This window comes from Pseudopipra pipra, chromosome 2, assembly GCF_036250125.1.
Source record: "Pseudopipra pipra isolate bDixPip1 chromosome 2, bDixPip1.hap1, whole genome shotgun sequence".
Taxonomy (NCBI): Eukaryota; Metazoa; Chordata; class Aves; order Passeriformes; family Pipridae; genus Pseudopipra; species Pseudopipra pipra.
In genome coordinates, this window is record NC_087550.1 from 70,229,512 (window position 1) to 70,249,911 (window position 20,400).

The window sequence follows — 20,400 nt, forward strand, 5'->3', positions numbered from 1 at the left end:
TTCATTGGCAAAATCAGGTTTTGGAAAAAGATATACAGTCATATATTTGGACTTCCCAAGCAGACCTGAAAATAGCATGCAAGGTAGAACTGATCACCCCAAAAAGTTACACCCTATACTAAGTGAAATAAATGCATTCATTTATATTCAGTATACTATCAGCAGGAAATTAAAAGAGTTTAAGAAACCTCCAAGCAATATCAAATATCAATTATTCCTGAATAATTTTACCAAGTGGGACATCTGAGTTAATAAAAAAAGAGAGAAAGGAATAATCACATAAAAGTAACATAGCAGCTTTTAAACCACCCGAGGGAACTGAATACTGAACTGCTATTTTATAAAAGAAAGACAGGCACATAAGTCTTCACATAATTTTTAGTGCTCCAGCTAAAGTACTTTCCAATGAAAGAGTAAACAAGATGGAGAATTTTTCTTAGTTACTTTACAAGTTTAGTTTCAAAATTAATCCCAAATGACATTTTCAGGTGTAAATTTGATGTGGTCACGAATTATCTTTAAATTTATTAGTAGGAATGAAACAATATCTGTTGTTTCCAGGATTTTCCCTCCTTCTGTAGCAGCAGTCAATTTCAGACAACTTCTCCTATAACATTCAAGGAACTGAGTTTTGCCATGCCATGGTTTGGCTCAAATACAATTAAAATATTACTTCATATTCAGGATTCACATTTAGCATGCAAATTTTACAACAACCAACTCTGCAACAACTATCATCAAAAAGAATCATTTTGAGGTAAGCTATACTATAATAGAGCATAGTACAACCTTCTAAAGTACAGTTTGTATTCTTGAAAACAGCGTTTTGCACTGTATACAACTCAAGTAACATCCAGGTTTTTCTACTAAAAAATGAGGTTTAATCTTTTTAAATTACCTGTTACAGGTGGAAGGCTAGGTGGTAAGGGGCCTGGTGGTGGTACTGGAGGTCTAAGGTTAACAGGAGGAGGACTCAGAATTGGTGGAGGGGGAGGAAGTCCAGGAGGAGGTGGTCCTTCAACAACAGGGGGTTGTGCTGGAAAAGGCAGAATGCCAGGAAGATTCACATCTTCTACCACTACGGGATCGCTTCCATGATCAAAAGGGCACATGTCTCCTCTCATACAGAAACCCTTTTCTGAAACATCAAAAAGAATTGCTGTTAGTATTCAACAGCTGTAGCTTGATTCAGAGTTGATACGAGACATTCCATGTAAAATGCGGCAGTTTGTAAATTAAGAGCTTCGCAGACCAGCAGAAACTTAGATTAGAAAATGAAATTGACCATTTAACTTTATTGTTAAGAGTCAGCACTCGGGAAGATTGCAGCAACATTCTAGCAGAATAAATACAGCAGTTCAATTTTTCTTGAAGAAATAATTTTGCACTGAATTGTAACAAATGGTAAAAACAAAGAATGAAATCTAAATGTCATCACATTAACAAAATCACATTGTTTCTAAGTAATAAGCACAGACACTGGGATTGAGAAACCTCTGTAAAGTTAATGTTATAAAATTCCAACATGACAAAATCAATTTTTTTTCTCTTTTGCAATTAGAATATTTTGCTATAGTTTAATACGATTATGTAAGAGGGGAAAAAATTGTTATTTACATATGTATGTATTATGTGAATATATGCATACATATGTAAATATTAAACACATATATGATTAAAATTAATATACATTGACTTCTTTTCTTTTACACACAAGCAAAACATTGAAGCAAGTTCAGAGAAGGGCCACAAAAATGATCAGAGGGGCTGAAGCACCTCTCCCTACAAAGAAAGGCTGAAAGAGTTGGGGTTGTTCAGCCTGTAAAAGAAAAGGCTCAGGAGAGACCTCATTGCAGCCTTCAAATACTTAAAAGGGGACTACAAGAAATTTTTTAGTAGGGTCTGTGGTGATAGGACAAGGGTAGTCATTTTAAATTAAAAGAGGGTAGATTCAGACTCGATATAAGAAAAAAATAATGATGACGAGGGTGGAGAAACACCAGAATAGCTTGCCCAGAGAAGTGGTAGATGTCCTATACCTGGAAATACTCAAGGTCAGGTTGGACAGGGCTCTTAGGAACAGGAACTAGCTGAAGACCACCATGCTCACTGCAGGGGTGCTAGACTAGATGACCTTTAAAGGGTCCTTCTAACCCAAACTGGTCTAGATTACCTGTTTAGTAACAACCCCCCCAAAAACAAACTAACAAACACCACAATACAAGTCAATGCAATACAGGGGAAAAGGTCAAAACACTTTCTGGTAAATAAGGAAGAAAGCTGAGGGTCCACTTACTCAAAATATGATGTGGAAAAGCAGCTTCAGTAAGAGTTATAGAACACATAAATTGAAATGTTAAAGAAAAACAGAAGTTCTGCAAAGGGTCAAGCTCAAAATGTGAAAGTGCAGGTAGGAAGAGTAGTATGACTGAACCAGTTAGCTACTGAAGAGAGAAAATTTCAAAACAAAACTACACTCTTACAACTCGACTCGTTCCACAGCATTGCTGTACTGTACACTGGCAAAGCTACTCTTCACAAGTACAACTCTGCCAACACTTGAGACTTCAGCCTCCCATTTTCTTTACTTAAAAAAAAAAATTCTGATCGGAGTTCTGAATGTAAACTGGCCCAGATCTTAAACTTCTCATTGTGGTACAACAACAACAACAACAACAACAAAACCTTCAGAAAAAACTTTATGGGGAAATTTAAACTCTCCTAAGCTAACAGGTTGACTGGCTGAATTTAGCTAAAGCACTGCCAGCTGCAGTGCAGCCTTTAGTGCGGAGTTTGGCACAAGACATTCAAAATGAAAGCGTAAGGCACAGATAAGCAAAAAAAAAAAAAAAAAACCCAAGTCAGTCTTAAGAAACATCTACACAGAAAAAAATAGTGGGCTAACATGAGCCTAGGAAGTTTCAGCTCTAGAACTTCCTGGTTGAAAATTGTCTCTTAGATAAGATAGAATAAAAAACAATGAAATCAGTAAGGTCAAAACTATCAAATACAGTACTTGGCTGGAACATGACATAAGACGGAAAACCTATGTAAAACCAGATTTTTTTAATAACTTTTCAATATAAATATAGTATTTTTCATCTCTATAAAATAATTCTAGCAACTAAAATAAATATTCAAACACCAACAAAGCAAGCTGTCTAAATTTAATAAGGAGTGGGACAAAATTTGCATTCAAAAATTGTGTAATAGAAAAAAACCACTGCAATAGAGAGGATAAGGAAAAGAAAAGTAAATTACCTCAATCTTTTCAGAAAGGGGCTAATCATAGCTATAGGAAACAATTAAGAAACTACAGACATACCGTCATAATCTCTACAGCGTTTCTTTGGCAGCGGAGGTCTTCCGTAGGAGTTGTGGTCCAGCTGCTCTTCATGGAACTCCGACCAGCTTTCAGTAGTGTTGTTTCCATGATGAGCAGGAGCAATAACAGTAATAGTACTGCTCAGTGTAGGGACAGGGTAGTGGCCAGATGAAATATTTGTCACAGAAGAAACTGGAGTATAATTGTTCTCTAATGGATCTGTTCTATCCATGTCATATTTTGGCTTTCCCAAATCTCTCTCTGTAACAAAAAAAATAAAAATAAAAATTATATTGGATGATTCCTTCTGCACATTTTCAGCAGAAGTAGCCACTAACCTGTGTAAGTATTTTTACTCCATATCAACTCAAAACACATGATAATTGAAATGTTTTACAGGTTGCCCAAAGTGCCTGTGGAGTCTCCATCCTTGGAGTTATTTATAACCCAACTGGTCCTAAGCAACCTGCTCCAGTTTATTTGCTTTGAGAAAGGGTGTTGAACTGCATGACATTCAGAGGTCTCCTCTAACCTCAATTATTCCATGATTCTACATTCCAAAGGTTTAATCAGAAAAATAATAACCTGAGAAGTACCTAGTCAGATATGGGGGGTATTTTAATAACAGTTATATCCACAGTAGAGCAGATACCCTATTTAACTTCAGGTAGAGTACATCTTCTTTAGTGATGCACATATTCTACGAACTTCAGACAGAAAGTTTTTCTGAATAAAGGGAAGCAATGACCAGGAAAGGGTAACCATCACTCAAAAACACTATAAAAGTTACAAATCTTTAATGTTTCAAGACACTGTTATTGTTGTATCTTAATTTTATCTTCATTTTATGTTGCACTCAAATGCATATATTTGTTGCATGCAAAGCTTTGTCACAATAGGGGAAATAATGGTGCTTGACAGGTGTGGAACACTCCTGGGTATATACAGCAAGGAAAACGACCTTTTATTCTGAATACATACAAACTATTCTCTTAATTTCCTAATATTACCACCAAATAAACAGTAATCATCCTGATTAAAAGAGAACAGTTATGTCTAAGACAGGACAAAGATAAAAAATGACTCTCAGTGCTCTTTTCCAATTTATCATTAAAAACTATTGAGGGGAAAAAGCATCCTTTTCAGCTGAAAAAATGGCTCTGTTTTTAACTAAGTTTAATTCTAAAAACTACTGTACTGAAGCCTTAAGTCCTATAGATATATGTGGAAATGCAAATATTTACTGTAATGATTTTGGCCCCTCCCTAAAATTAAATGAAATGGAATTACATTGGATTTTTCTGCCTCTCTTATGACAATGCTTAAAAATGTCCAGCACAGTCATCTCAACACAAAGGTATTAAAGAAGAATGGAGAGAAAGAGAGGAAAACAAGCCCTGAGAACACTATCCCATAAGCCTTATTTCTTCACCTAAATTTGAATAAAGAAACAAGAACAACAGAGGAAATTCTAGTACATCTTCAACATAGTTTTTAAGCTTAGTATCTAAATTTTGTAGGAAACATTCACCGTATTTTAGAGACCAACTGTTGGTACCTCTGCTTCGTGTTCTGCTCCGGCTTCTGCTCCGGTCTCGATCACGGTCCCGCAATCTCTCTTTGCTCCAACTTCTACTTCTACTCCTGCTGTAGCTCCGACTCCTCCCTCTTCGTCTGTTATATCGATCCCTATAGGAATCTCTTCTGGGAGGATTTCTGTCATAATCTCTCTTCCGAGAACGTTCATCTTTTTTCCTTTCATCACGGCTTCTAAACATGAAATTAATTATGAGAATTATGAAGCTGTAATTTTAAATCTTAACTACCATTAAAAGCTTCAAGAAATGGCAATGCAAAATTAGAGAAAAGCTATAAATAGTATCTAACTATGGCTATTCCCTTCGTCTCAGAAGAATTTTAAAATTAATTTGGTTTATTCATTTTACCACCCATAAGATTTTTAAAACACATATGAATTTCTGTTTCTGCCAAATACTGCATCTTCCCCAAATTGAAAACACCAAGAGTTATCGAAGGGAAGGCTTCTAAATTAAAATTCAAGCTCAGTACCAAGCAGAGTAAGTACTGTAACATAAACCACAAATCTAACATCAAAATGAATTATAAAACTCAAACGTGACAGCTGTGCACAACTCAACAGACAGGTTACACTGTTACTTATATACTCGCCATTTAACTACATATGCATAAGAGCAATAAAAGTCTTCTTTTTGGGCTTATTAGGTGACAATAAAGAAAATATTTAATTTAGTAACATCATAAAAATCCAAACCCATCTGACTACTAATATCATACAAAGGATTAAGCAAAATTTATTACCTGGTATCTCTGTAACGAGAACTTGACTGAGGAGGGCTGTGATTTAATCTTCTAGAGAACTTTTTCTCTCGCTCTTCCTCTTTAACTATCTGAATTCAAAGCATATACATTAGCTCAAAACGCAAGTATACTAAAACCCAGAGTTCTGCACAGCCTACTAAAACCAAAAACTCAAAATGTTGAGCAAATTCAACAGTAACACTGAAATGAAACATTTACCATTTAATATAATTAAGGAATCTTCATAATGTATTAGATTTCAATTTCGAGGAATATTCAAAGCACTGCTTGGGAGAAAATAAAGTAGAATAATCCATCCTTATAGCGTTGCAATGAAAATACACCTGCTTTTGCTACAGGTGGACAAAAAAACCTTATTAATGTTTTGGGATGGGATATCCAAAAATTGACAGCAAAGTCTTTTCTTCATCATCAGGTTATCTGGTTCAGTTCATACCCCCACACTTCCATGTAGGCAAACCTAGGCTGCTGTTGAAAAGCACAAACCTACTCTTCTGGCTCAGTGAACAACATACACACCTGTGATGGAAGGATGCTACCTGGATCAAGCAGCTGAAGGAATGAGGATTGCCATTTAGAATGGTAGCCTGGATTCATGGCAGCCTGGATTTATAGTGAATTAAAGGGCACCATAACTACAACAGCAATCTTGAGCAGAGAACTGATCTAGGTTGTACTGCAACTCCTACACTACTCAGTAACTTCATTCACCTTTGCCAGTCGAAACCACTTTGGTTTACCTTTGAAGCACCCACTTCTGTTGAGAAAAACTATGCAGCAGTGTTCAATGTGCCAAGCACAAATCTTCTGACATATTTTAATGCTGTCATGTAATTTGTGGAACTATTAGTAATAAATAAGTACACATTATGAAGCTGAAACACATAAGCAAATTACATGAATGAGGAAAAAATTATGTACATTTAAATTAAAATCAGTGCCCACCTCTTCTTTTTTTGTCTCTTTTTCTTGGTGCTGAAAAAATTCTACTTTCAGGCTTCCTGACGATGGCTGTTCTGGTGGAGGTAGGTAGCTTTTTGTATTCACAGCATCAAACAGTTTTTCCACAAATATCTGAGTTTCTACAAGTAAGGAGCAAACAAATAGCCATTATCCAAAACCATGAATAACACTTGCTCTAACAATAAATAAATAAATAAATAAACCAAAAAACCCAACCAACCAAAACCAGCATTCAGCAAAAAGTTAAAACAATGAAGAGTATTTTCCTTAAATATTCTGTTCCTAATGTTATATTTAAAAAGGACATTTACCAAGTCAAGAAACATGTCAACAATGACAATGTTTCACAAAAGTTTTCAATTCTTGAATTATTTAATGTTTCTTAATAAAACATCTGGAAGAATATTTCTGGTATATATATACAGAATTTCAACACTTGCCCAAAGAAGTTGTGAATGCCCCACTCCTGGAAGCATTCAAAGTCTGGTTAGACAAGGCCCTGAGCAACCTGGTCTAGTGGGTGGCACCTCTGCCCATGGTAGGAGGGTTGGAATTGGATGATCTATGCATAATGAGCCATACACCTGAGTTTTTTTGTAATTGCTTCATGAAAACTGAATTACATTCTTCAATGTAACAAAGGTAATAAAGAGGTCAATGCACAATTCCATGGTAAAAGATTGTTTGAATGAATTGAACAAGACAGAATTTTAATTGTTAAGACAAAGCCCATACCTTTCTGAAGAAATACATCCAGCTGATCAACACATAATGCCTTCAGTTCCTTTTCACTTTTATCCTTCTTTACCAAAGCCAGTACATATTTGGCCAGGGCAGATGGATCTGCATCACATCTGCAAATAGATTAATTAGAAGAAAAAAAGGCAATTAATTACAGAAATAATATCTGAAACTGGTATGACCAATACATACACAGGGCAAAAACACTTCCTAGCAAAGTAATTGAAAAATACTCAGGGCTGTTTTTCAAAACAGAATCCAGATACTTAAGATTGCTAAGTATCACTTTTCAAGAGAACAACTGCCTAGAATATTTCCTAACAATACTGCACAGAAAACACGAGAGCAAACTAGAATAAACTATTTAGAGTGAAACATTATCAACTGCCTAATAGTATTAAAAACAATTACAAAGACAACAAATACTTCCATAATTTCCCAAAGATGGAATCACTAATCCCAACTGTAATACTGAGTGACCGTTAAGGGGGGGGGAATCAGTCTCTCAAGAGAGACTCAAATATACTTCTAGAGAATCTTATTATTACTTACATATGAACAGCATAAAGAGCAGATTAACTGAAAAAACTTAGTTTCAAAATTCCAAATTCATACATTATCACAGAAACCTCCCTAAGAGGTTTCTGAAAATAAAGGGAAATTAAGGGATCATTATCCATTTGGCATCTGAATTCAATCTAAAATTAAGTACAGAGCACTTCAGTGTTGAAGCTGATGGACTCGTGCACATGAACAAAGAACTTACAACGGAGTAAGCCGTACATCCACATTCAGTAGAACATTATTTAATATAACTGGTGTATGTTTTATATTGTTTCACAAATAGTAATCTACAATGAACTTCGTAGTGGTGCTTTAGAGTAAAACCTGCCAAAGCAAGTGAGACTACTGCAGAAAACCATTTCACGTTTCATAATTCAAAGACAGTAACCAATGAAATGGTGAGAACACTGGTCTGAAATACCGTTATTTAGCATAAACCAAAGGAAGACTTCGGGCCCCACAATATCAGGCAGGATTTAAGGGATGCACATCAGTTGTATGAGACAGACAGCTAGCTTATCTGGGTGGTAATCAAAATTAGTACTAATATTTTAAAGAACTACTAGAGGAAAAAAATGGAATGATGCATCCTAACTGTACATTCTCTCTAGCAAAAATAACCGAGAAACAGGTAAAATTAATCTGTGGTCAGGGAGTTGCACTGAATATGAATATTACACAAATACTGTTCTAGCATAGAAGTCCAACAGTCACAATGAAGGTATAGAACAGAAGTTCCAAATCCCTTTCACAATAAACAAAATTTAAATGCTGGATCTTAATTATCAATCCGAATGTTGATCATTGAAATTACATGTATTTTGGACATTGGAAGAAATCAGATCCATCACCATACTGCACCACCTAACACCCCTCCCCAAAGACACTTATCTCCTGCACAGCAAGCAACATCCCCCTGCAAACATATCCACTAAGCAAAGGAAGCTGATCTGTCAGCATCCATTCTCAGGAGATCTTATGGATAGCCTGGGCCCAGCACAGTGCCCTGAAGTTAAAGGTCAGAGCTTCAAAGGTAATTCAGCATCCTCTAGAAAGCAGGCAGTAGTAGAATTTCATGCTGTAAAAGATACTTGAGATGCTAGGGGATGTACCATAGTATTCTGTATTAGTCTGCATTATTTATAGATACAGGACATGGGAGTTCACAGTCTACATTCCAAAAGAACCCATGCACACTGAACGAACAAAATGAAAATATATACTGTTAATAAAAAAACAGACTGCACACTGACTGAAAATTCTTCAGAAATTTTTTACATCTGGTTTGCCCCACTCAGATTTAACAATTCTTTATCCAGAAGAAAATGCTGTCCAAGCACTCACAAGTCATCTTGGAAGCAGGCACATAACCTTCCACAGTGAGAGCAGAACGACTGCAGAGACTCTTTAATGCTACAAGCACCTCAGCACACCAGACAAGCAGATTATCCAAAAGCCCAAAGCTGAAAAGTTTTCACCACAGGCCACAATGAGGGTTCTCATTCAGTACAGCCCCCAGTAGGCCCTAAGACCAGCGTTTCATAATTTTTTAATCCTTGAATTTGCAAAATTATTAACTTTTTTTACCGCTCTTTCATGCAACTTCAATGGCACTTCAGGAGACTTTCAGTACTCTCCCAGTTTCAAGCTGAATCATGCCTTGGAAAATTAGTGTGCTGTTTTCATCATAACAGGAAAACAATTTTTTGGGAGGCAACTATTTTCATGTGATTATCCGCAGTTTTTCTTCACCTTTCTATTCTTCACAAAAATCAGATAAAACATTATAAGCTGATTTTTTTTTTATTTCAATTTTCACAAATTTAGTTCTCATCTGATAATACAAACAGTCAGCTGTCACTGTAAAAAATGTGCTACAACTTATTTAAATGACACATGCACTCAAAATTTAGTGGGGGGAAAAGACTGAAAAAAAACCAAAAACCACAAGAAAAAAACCAAGAGTCAGTCCAGAAAGTAAAAACACCCTGCTTTTAGTTACTGCAATGTACTTTAATACTCCAGCTCCTACAGTATTGACTATATGACAACCTCATATTCAGTTTAAAGCAATTCCTCTCATGAGCAGGATAGAAAATGGAAAATCTTCTCTGGAAAGCCACCTAGACTCCAAAACAGGTAACAAAAAAATCCAAACCACAAATCATCACCCCCACCCCCAAAGACAGACAGACAAAACCTCCAATATCCCCAGTCCCCCAAAAAAAAACCCAAACCCAAACAAAACCAACAAACAAAACTCCAAAACACAAACAAACAAAAACTTTAAAAATAATGAACAATTAGTGCTTTCAACCCTCCCTGTCATGATGACTTTGAAAACCTTAGCAATACTGTCCAGCCCAGGACTTGAATTCCATCCACCCAACTCCAAGATAGTCTCAAGAAAACATCCCCACTAAAAATGTACTTTTCATTACCAAAATACACAATCACTTTCTCCCGTGGCAGAGTCTTAGCATTTGTCACTCTTTATGCAAGACAACCACATATGAACAGTTAAAAACAATTGTCCTGAATTCTATTATTCTTCAATGTGTACAGGAGAATTTCTACAACAGGAAGAACTTACATGCTTTCAAGTTAAAATTGTATATTTATTTTGGCTATTCAACAAATACCTTCTTTTTAAATACTAACAGATGAATTACTTCAAATTGATACTAATTAAGCAATAATGAATACAATGCATTTTGTGGTAGACTGAGATGGAGAAGATGCTTCTGTAGATCAACAGTACGATTTAATGTGCTTTCTTTTTACTTTTTAAAATTAAACTGCAAATGATCTTTATACAGACATAGGCTGACTTCCTTTTTTAAGTACTGACTTGAAACAGAAGTCTCCTCTTCCATATATGTTGTTCAAAGCTTGAAAAAACCCACAAACAATTGATCTGTCTTCTCCACACTTCTGTGAAGGCCATGCCTGTTTCTGGAAATAGTATTTTAGATAGATCTAGCAAAGGTATAATCTGACCTACACTCCTTTTCAAACTCTCATAAAATGCCCTTTTTCCAGATGATGCTAAAATTAAATTGCTAGAAACTTCAAGCGGTGGAAGAGAGGAGTAACTGGTCTCATGAAGCAAAAAAGAAATTTAAACTGTGAATACAGGAGGTCTGCCTGAAAATTTCTGGGTTTTATAGCTATTAGAGTTCTGGATCTTTGATGATTTTGTTTGGGGGAGAGTTGCTTTTTTTAAACACAATTCCTTTCCATTTTTTCATTCAAACTGAATTCTTAAGTATGGTGTATAAATTCTTCATCCCCTGGTTTAGTGAAAAATCTGCTGGTTTGGATCACAGAGGCTTTGAGTTTTTCTGATAAACAAGTTCTTATGTTCTCTAGTTGACAGTATTTTCTTACAGAATAGCAGCCTTTGTATGTGAATAATATGCAATATGCTTGCTTTATCTGTGTTCTGCATATGTGGATTTTTCACTCCTTTTGAGCTAGCTGTATCAGTTATTCTAAACCTCTTTGTCTTGCATTTTATGCTCTTATAGTCGACACTGTTTTGTAACAAGTAATGTGAGATTAAAGAAAACAGGAAAGGCACCCATGCTGATGGCAGCAAAATATACTGTGTAGCACAAGGATTTATCATACAGTATATATCTTACTATATTTTTGCATATTATAAGATTAATAAAGTCCTTAATTGACAACTCAGAAAAATTAGAATACCACCAACGCATTTCAAATACTTTAATTTGCATTCAAAACTAAAAGTAAATTTATATTTTGATTCTAGTGCTCACTGAATGATACATATTTTCAATTGTTAAATATAGGTTTGAATCCATAGCTGAACTTGAACATGGTGTGGTACATCACAGTCCTGAGCAGAAATGCAATCTGTGCATTTAAAGTGTGACAGAAGTTGATACATAACTTCATTCTTATGCTAAAATCTGGCTACTAGGAAAACATTCACATGCACTGAAATGACAATATTTCCCAACCTTGACTCCCAATTCTCCATTCCCTCAACATTTTGTAGCCATGTGCTGCAAGCACTAATAAGCATCTGTAATCATATTTCTCCTCCTGTTTTCACTTTCATGTTTTCTTTAACAAACAAACAAACACCAGCTGGCACAAGTAATCTGAATTAATTTCCACTGCAGCAAGTACATCCCAGTGTGTGCTACAATTAAACACCATAACATGTTTTCTTACATGTTTTCTTCTGAATATATACGATTGTAACTAGTACGTTAGATAGAGCTAAATGTTTTTATCTCTGGTAATGCTTTTTCGCAGTCTGTACTCTCTCAGAGAATACACAGTGTCTATTAAACAAGGGAGATTGCTCATGTAATCCTGCTTTAATAAACAATATTTAAGACGGAAGAATTCTCCTGCTAGATCTCTACATGTTCTTCAGAGAATTATATGGATACCTCAAACTGCTATGCAGTAGATAAAAGCTTCAAAATGGAAAGTAATACCCAATCAAATATCTTGCTCAATCACAGGACAAAGAGTTCACAACTGCAACAAAGCTCACAGAAAAGTTCAAAATCCTTTTTTTCTGATCTCATCCAGTTTTGCAGTCATTATATGAAATTACCATTTCAAATAAAGAAGATAAACCAGAAGAGAAAAGCTGTAACTGTCAAAGTAACTTTAAGCCTTAAATATTTTAATAATGAATATTTGAGAAGGGGAAAGTAATTTGGCTGAAGAGAACTCACCTCTGTACAGTCTCTTTTCTTCTCATTTAAATACTTCGCAATTCATTAAACACTTCTCAATCTATCCATTTCCAATACTCAGATTTACATATTTTAAAATATAAAATATTTTCTGACAACGCACTTTGACTTTTGTAATCACCACACAATTACAGACATCAGTCTTAACTTAGAAATGTAGTGTATGTGGAATACAAACTAAAGGTGTTTGCAAAAACATGTTACTGGCGTAGCTGTACATACAAAAGCCCTTATTAGCACAGAGCTTATACTGAAAGGCTTTCCTAAAAGTAATTTTAAAAGGCAGATAAGCTAAACTAAAAAAATACCTTTGCACATAAATATTGCAGAAGAACAATTTTAAAAGACAGTGAATAGAAGCATCTCTCACTCCTTAAGAGAGAATAAAGACAAACTTTTAATACAGTATGCTGAGGACATATCTTGTCAGGTTAGTACCCAAGAATATGTTTCAGCATCAGTACAAAAACTTATTGAAATGAAACACAAAGCATGCTGTTCGAGTAATTTTAATGTAAAAGGTACGAAAAGGGAAGAGTGATCTGAAAGCCTGGTGGATTAAATATTCCACTATCAAGTGAGACATTTGGGCATGTCTCCCCAACAGGGCTCTGAACTCTCCACCAAGTAAATATTGAATATAAGGCTGTTATAACTCCTGTTTGAATGCTCAGATCCACAGAAAAAACCCAAACAAAAAAAAACCAAACAAAAAAACCCAACACCAAACAAAAAACCCCAAACACACCCCCCCCCAAAACCAAAACACCCCACCATGTCATGAATTCTTAAACCAAGAGAAAGAAGAAGAAATACAAGGAACTATAAAACATCAAGCAGACTCAAGAATGATAGTTGTGAAGTTTATAATATACCCGAAAAATTCACATATTTAAATAGCTTACTAATATTGCCTATCCTGCTCCTTTACCTTCCTCAAATGTTTGTTAACATGACAAAGCACAGAATGAGTAAACATACATACTCTAGGTTTCCTACATATATACAAAGCTGAAGTCTTCTAATGTATTAAATAATTAGCTTGAGGAAACGTCTGATGTATCTGAGCCCAAATATTTTCCTCTCAGAAAAAACACATTTCCAGTGCTAAAAAGTTTCTCATGCTGCAATTTAACCTTTAAGTCTGCTCTTAATAAGTGAACTGGACACTTTGAACTGGAGCCTTACAAGAGTAATTACTTCTGGTCATTTTTTAAGAAGTAGTATCTACAGTATTTGGTACAGGTCTGGTACTATGGAGCTGTAGCAAACACTAGAGAAGCCAGTTGAACAGTAGCATAATCCTTTATTTTGCTAAAAATTTCAGTGGCATCACAAAACAAACTGCTGATTAAATATTACAGTTATTAGACAACAACTCAACCATTACACAGAAAATGAATTTGATATTTTTAAGCTTTTGGGCAATATAACCTAATTCCCAATTTTCTACATGTCCCTTCTATGAAAAAAATCTAGTATTTCAAGGTCTACCCTCTGGTGAAAATATCTGGAAAATGTATACAAATTCCCCACGGGAAATACGCAAAAGCAGTATTTAACTATACATTATGTAACCTTTTTACAATTTGGGGGGGGGGAATAGGGCAGGGAAAGGGAAGCACTAAGGAAAAAAAATTCCCATGCTGTAGCTGTTAAATCATAAACCTGATAGTTTCCACAAAATGAACACAGTTACTCAGGTGATAAAAGCTGCTTGGAAGAAGGAGAAGACTGAAGACAGAAAAGAAACTTTCAAAAAGTTTCCTTGTAGTGAAAACACTACTTGTCCATTTCGGATATATTTCATCCTCTTTATTTCAAGCTAATGCAAAGACTCTCAATTGAGACTTCATTCTGGACACAGCTAGTATGCGCACACAACTTTAAGATAGTAAAAAAACTATGGGGATTTTTTTTTTCTTCAGTTTTAAAATTAATGTACAAACCAAAGAGGTGCTGCAAGTCCTGAAACTAGTTCCTTGACAAATTTCAACTACCACAATACACTGAAACCTCAAGACCATGTCTGAAGTCCTCCAGGCAGTGAATGGTCTTGCTGTAAAAGAAATTACATGTAGAAGTATGTTATTTATCATAGTCTGACCCAGAGAATTAATAACCTAAATTTCAGAGTCTGGTTTCGTTGCCTGAAGATTAATTACTAAAATACTGCTCAGTTCTTGATATCAGTCAAAGTGGACACAGCTATGTTTAAAGGCTGAGAGAAATGCCTTGTACTTTCAGGACTGAGTGGGTGCAGAAAGATGTACACTGTGTATTGGGCAGTGCAGCTTGTCTAATTTAGGCAGTTGTACCATTCTGTTGCGTTGCTACTAAAAAAAAATCTATAAAAAGTTACAGCGTTCAGTAAGTAAAATGAATGACAGGCTCATTCAGCAAAATCCATCTTTTATCTTGAAGCACTACTGTGGCTGAGAAGGACCACTCTTAGGATGCTCACTTTCATTAACCCTCTAATGGTACTTAATGTAATAGAAATACATCGAGGAATGCAACAGCCTCCAATGCTGCTACGTAAATTACAGATGTCGTTACAACAGCTCTAAATTACATTATAATCAGATCTGACACGTTCATACAGCTGCAGCCTAAAATGCCACCCCCAGATTCAAGGCAGCTCTTGAGAGGCAGAACAGCTGTCAGCTTGCTGGCTGCCCAACACACATTCAGTGCAGAACACAAAACTCATCACAGTATCTCATGGCTTGCAATGCAGTCAAGGGGTTCCACTTCACTGCTGATGTTCACCTTAAGAACAAGAAGGAGTTCCTGTAACAGGAATAATTTTCTCCATTGTATTTTCTGCTTTCAACTATACCTTGAAATACCAATATTTTACTTCTGACACAGTATTTTTACACAGAAGCTTAGCAGTACCAACACTTTAAGCTAGGAATCTCGATTTCTCAAACACAGTAGCTCTACATAAATGAGGTGAACAGACTAAGTTTCATAACACATGTAGAAAAATAACCAGTGTTAAAAGTGACATACCAGTGACGGGTATTTATGCTTTATTTATCTTAGTTATAAATAGCTTCATGCAAAGTGTTAACAAAGGAAGTGAAATGAAGAGAAACATCTACTGCTTTTGAATTTCTTGGGAAATTTCACAGGAAATGAGAGAAACTTCCTGATGGGCCAATGAGTGTTACTGGGAGGATGGTGTGCCACATGTTTGTAGAAAGGAATGACAGGGTTTTTGTTTTAACTTTTTTCTATTCTTTCATGTCTTGGATTATTAGCATATTCCTTACACCACTATTAAACCTTTTTTATTTGCTACCTTTCTTCAGCACCTGCGTGAAGCCAAAAAATAAAGGTTGAAAAGCATGACAAACAAAAATAGAATAGTGCAGCCATAACTGAACACCAGAGAACACTGATCGTTTGCCATAAAATATTCCAATGATAAATATATTCAAAATAGTCTTTAAACAATTTTGATTTTATTCCATCTGACATAAGTAGTTACAACACCATGTTCACCTCCAGAATTAACCAATGCACAAAACCTTTCCATTTCAATGAGGTATGCCTAATTACTGCATAAGAGTTGTTGTAGATATTATTTCATCTTCCTTGCAAGTTTGATTTAGCAGAGGAACAAGCCTGTAAATACAGTGAAGTGAAAAAAATTAGATATGGGAGCCTTAATCAAGTTGAAAGTAAAATTCAGTGGGCCACAGAAAGATTTTTATTAAATTTATTTTACACAAAGTAATTAAAACCAAGAAAATTTTCCATTGTAGAGAATTAGGGCAAGGAGGAGAACATTGCAATGTCTTAAAAGCAAAATGGGTGAGTGCAGCATTAGTACAAAAGAAGTGGGTTTTTCACAAGTAGAGATTCAAACAAATTCAAGAAAAAAAAAACTGAAGAGACCTCTACTTGGAACTTTGCCAAGCCAGAACCTGATATTCCAGCAAGGACTATGGACACTGTTTATATAGTATCTGGAATGGACTTGCAAAAAAGAAACCCATCACAGTAGATATGGCTCAGTGTGCCTCAGTAGATATGCCTTGTTAGTACAGAAATAAGAGGTGACAGGCATATGGTTATATTCCAAGTCTAACATTATTTTCCAGCGCTTGACAGAAACCATGCCATGGACAAGAAGGTGTGTAACACTAGAAACTAAGCGTGCTGCTGTCTGCAAGCAATGAGGACAACTAGTGACAAATGCCTTCTTTACGGAGCTGACTGGAGATGAACATGCAAGATAGTTCTAGTAAAACACAGAGTAGCCACAGCACAAAAAAAAAGCCTCTTCCTGCTTTGTTTACGCTGGTACTGTATTTACATAGCTGTAATTGCAATGGTTCTGTATGTATATTTAGTAATTCTCTGGGCACTCAATGGAGCTGCTCAAAGAGTTATTTCCAAAACTAAAAAAGAAGCCTCTCCTTGGAGAGCTGTAGCAAGTTACCAGAGACCCATCACCCCTCAAGCAGAGCTGGACTGCAAATGCTCCAGCATGGTAGCTTTTGCAGTTTCTGCCTCACTGCAACAAGACAAAACTCAGATAAGGCCTCTTTGTATGGATGATCACCAACGCTTTGCCACAGGCATTAGAGCAGTCCAAAACAAACAAACAAACCCAACGACCCACCATTAACAAAAAATTCCAAATCTTAAACCCTCCATCACCCTTCTCTCCTCCCTTCTTGTCTATGGACAGTTTCCCAGAGGCTCCACATGCAAGCAATCCAACAATCAAATGACGTCCAGTCCACACAATTATGTAACACACTTGTTTCATTACACTAAAAAGCCAGCATTTTTAAGACAGTTTAAATAATAAAATGAAACAATTTTTATGGCTACTTCTATATTCTAATCTGAAACGTTATGTTTCAGAAGTACATATGTTATGGTCTTTGGAATAAGCTATATATCCTGATTAAAAAATGATACCTGCTTGAAAAGGGCAACTTGGAAAGTATATCATGTTCTAACTACTCAGTTCTACATAACCGGCACATAGTTACAGGTCTATATCTGTGTGTAGAGAATTTAGTTAGGTTTCTTCTTAACTGCACTTCTCCCCTTAAAACTACACAGACACCACCTCCATAATGAGCTAATACACTAGTGTCTTCCTTAGTCTAGCTAGGAAATCAAGCAGCATATCTTGCAGCTAAAGGTTACAGAAAGAGCCACTAGACAAAAACAGCTGGCACCTGTTTTTGTTTCATTAACAGGAAAAGACAAGCCAAAAATCATTTTCAGGCTATGGCAATACCTCCAGAGGATGAGCACTTAGGGCCTCACTGTATCACTACTGCACCAACAGCAGCTGCTTCTTTAGAAGTAACTTTACATACAGCCAGAAGCTATGGCTGTAGGCACATTTCAGACAGCCGACATCAGATAACCGAGATCAGGAACACCTCCAAGAGTGGTTGACTGCTAGGAAACGACAGTACATCTCCACCAATTCCAACATTTATTCAATAATGCCGTTACATAGGACACTGTAGAAAACTGAATGACAGTTGAATTTAATAGTCCCTGCTGGTTTGTTTCCTCCTAAAACCTAAAAATTCAGACAACTCCAAATCCACCAGACCAGGAACCACATTTGATCTGCTTATAAACCACATTTAACTTAACAGAAACATGTTGGTCCTTTAAGGACAAAAAAAACCCAAAACAACAAAACAAAGAAAAAAACAAAAACAAAACAAAAAAAAACCCCCCAAAAAACCCACCAGAAAATTGCACTGATCAGTAAAGCTGAAAATTCCAATCTCACCCTCTAACTGCTGAATATTGCTAGTAAATCTCATGGTTTCATATTCAAACAGAGAATCATGGAACAGCCCAAGTCTGTTCCAAGCCTCTTAACCAGCAGACTCTAAAATACGGACATCAAACTGGTGATTGCCATTAACAGAATAATCATGCAAGAAAGTATCCAGAGACTAATAGTCAGTATAACGCAGCAGAGAACTAGATGGATCTACTACCCCAGAACACAACGTGCTCTGTTATTCGAATATTACATTACACTGACCCAAGAGGAAGAGTAATTCACCATCCTTTACAGGATAATGCTCTTTTATTCTCCCAAAATAAGTATCTTAACAGTTAAACCTTTTATGACAAAGACACTCAGTGCAATTTGTTCAGGTCAGATTCAAAGTCCACTGAAATTAAGTTTTAAGATTCATCTATTTCAGTGTGGTCTGGATGCGGCACTACGGAAAAAAAACACCAGCACCCAAAAAAAACCCAAACAGACAAAAAAACCAACCCAACCCAACTCTCCTAAAAATATTTTACGTTTTACAACTTTTTCAAGTTATTTCAGCATAAACCATACAAACTATACCTGTACATACATACACTTAACTAACACCTGTGGTATAAAGCAGACTTCCCCCCTCCCCCCATTTAAACTTACGAGAGTAAAACCGATCGTGGGCAAACATTTCAGAGCAAAAGTTAACACCGGAATGAATTTATAAGTTCTAATTCATTTGATTTAAACCAACTCCAGCAATTTAATTCAGACATGTTAAAGTAGTAGTTAAAATGACAAAACAATTGTATACGTTAATCTGAAATGTCTATAGACACCATACTTGCAGAAGAAGAAACCTTTAAAACTAAGTTCACACCTCAATTCCACTAAAATATCATCCAGAGAAGGAAGACGTAGATTATTTGCAGAGGAGCCCCACTTACTCACATGAATGTTATGCTTAGAGGCCACGGAGATATTCACAAACAGGCAAATTATTCTCTGGAGCTCCTACTCCCAAGCTCTCTTATGATGCAATTTTTATTTGAGGGCAGGCATGGAAACAAGAGAGCGCCAAATAATCAAAACAACCGAGAACGATGTGCGAAGAGTCTACATCAAATGGTACAGGGAACATCCTAGGATCTTGGAGGACTTCCCAGTGGCACCTGAGCTGTCTCGGTGCAGGTCCCCGGCCAAGGGGGGGGGCGTGGTTATTACCGTCGCCTCTGCGGGGGCTGAGGGGGCACAACGAGCTGCACAAACACAGAGCGTCTCCCGCTTCCCCTAGGCTACAAAGGGAAACAAGAACGCGGTCGCTAGGGGGGGAAGCTGCATCCTCCGGAGGGAGACGGTCCTACCTCCCGGCCGAGGACGGCGACGGGAGAGCGGGAGAGCGGCGCAGCCCCTCACGGAAAGCGGCCGGGGGAGAAGGGCGCTGGGAGGGCACCTCCCGGGTGTCGTCACGGGCCTCTCTGGCACTGCGTTCCCCTTCCCTGCGCGTTCCCACCTTTTGCAAGGAGCAGGTTTATTTCGAGGGGGCGGGAGGGGGAGGAAGGGTCGCGGCTACTCACATGGGCTCCAAGGTTTTGCTGAGCCAGGATTTCAGCGCCTCGAAGTTTTCTATGATCATTTTAACCACCATCCAGAGCGGCCCGGGCCCCCCGCCTCCCCGCCAGCAGCAGCACCAGCACCGGCGGCGGGGTCCGCGCCGCCCCGCCGCCCGGCACCCTGGCTCCCGCCGCGCCTCCCCGCACCCCCCGCCGAGGCCTCGGTCGCCTCCCGGTTCGGCAGAGCCGCCTGGAAGGGGCCGGAGGCCCAGCGACAAGGAGGGGGCGGAACCAGCCCAGCAGCGGCTGCTCCCCGCGGGCCCCGCGCTCGCCGCTCCTCAGCCAGGGAGCGCGGCCCGGCCGCTGCGTGGGTGT

General features: G+C 37.3%; 1 protein-coding gene across 3 annotated transcripts in view; it reads right to left on the reverse strand.

Moving 5' to 3' along the window:
- The window catches only part of RBM26 (RNA binding motif protein 26), a 55,330-nt gene extending 35,171 nt beyond the window's left edge, over window positions 1–20,159 (reverse strand). For all 3 annotated transcript variants that reach the window (XM_064645972.1, XM_064645973.1, XM_064645971.1), the window contains exons 1-7: window positions 20,050–20,159; window positions 7,385–7,503; window positions 6,632–6,768; window positions 5,666–5,754; window positions 4,884–5,095; window positions 3,326–3,586; window positions 899–1,138 (exon numbers count right to left, since the gene is read on the reverse strand). In XM_064645972.1, the coding sequence (XP_064502042.1) occupies window positions 899–1,138; window positions 3,326–3,586; window positions 4,884–5,095; window positions 5,666–5,754; window positions 6,632–6,768; window positions 7,385–7,503; window positions 20,050–20,120 (1,129 nt within the window). In that variant the 5' untranslated portion in view covers window positions 20,121–20,159. The remainder of the gene's footprint in view (window positions 1–898; window positions 1,139–3,325; window positions 3,587–4,883; window positions 5,096–5,665; window positions 5,755–6,631; window positions 6,769–7,384; window positions 7,504–20,049) is intronic.
- Window positions 20,160–20,400: the final 241 nt, after the last annotated feature.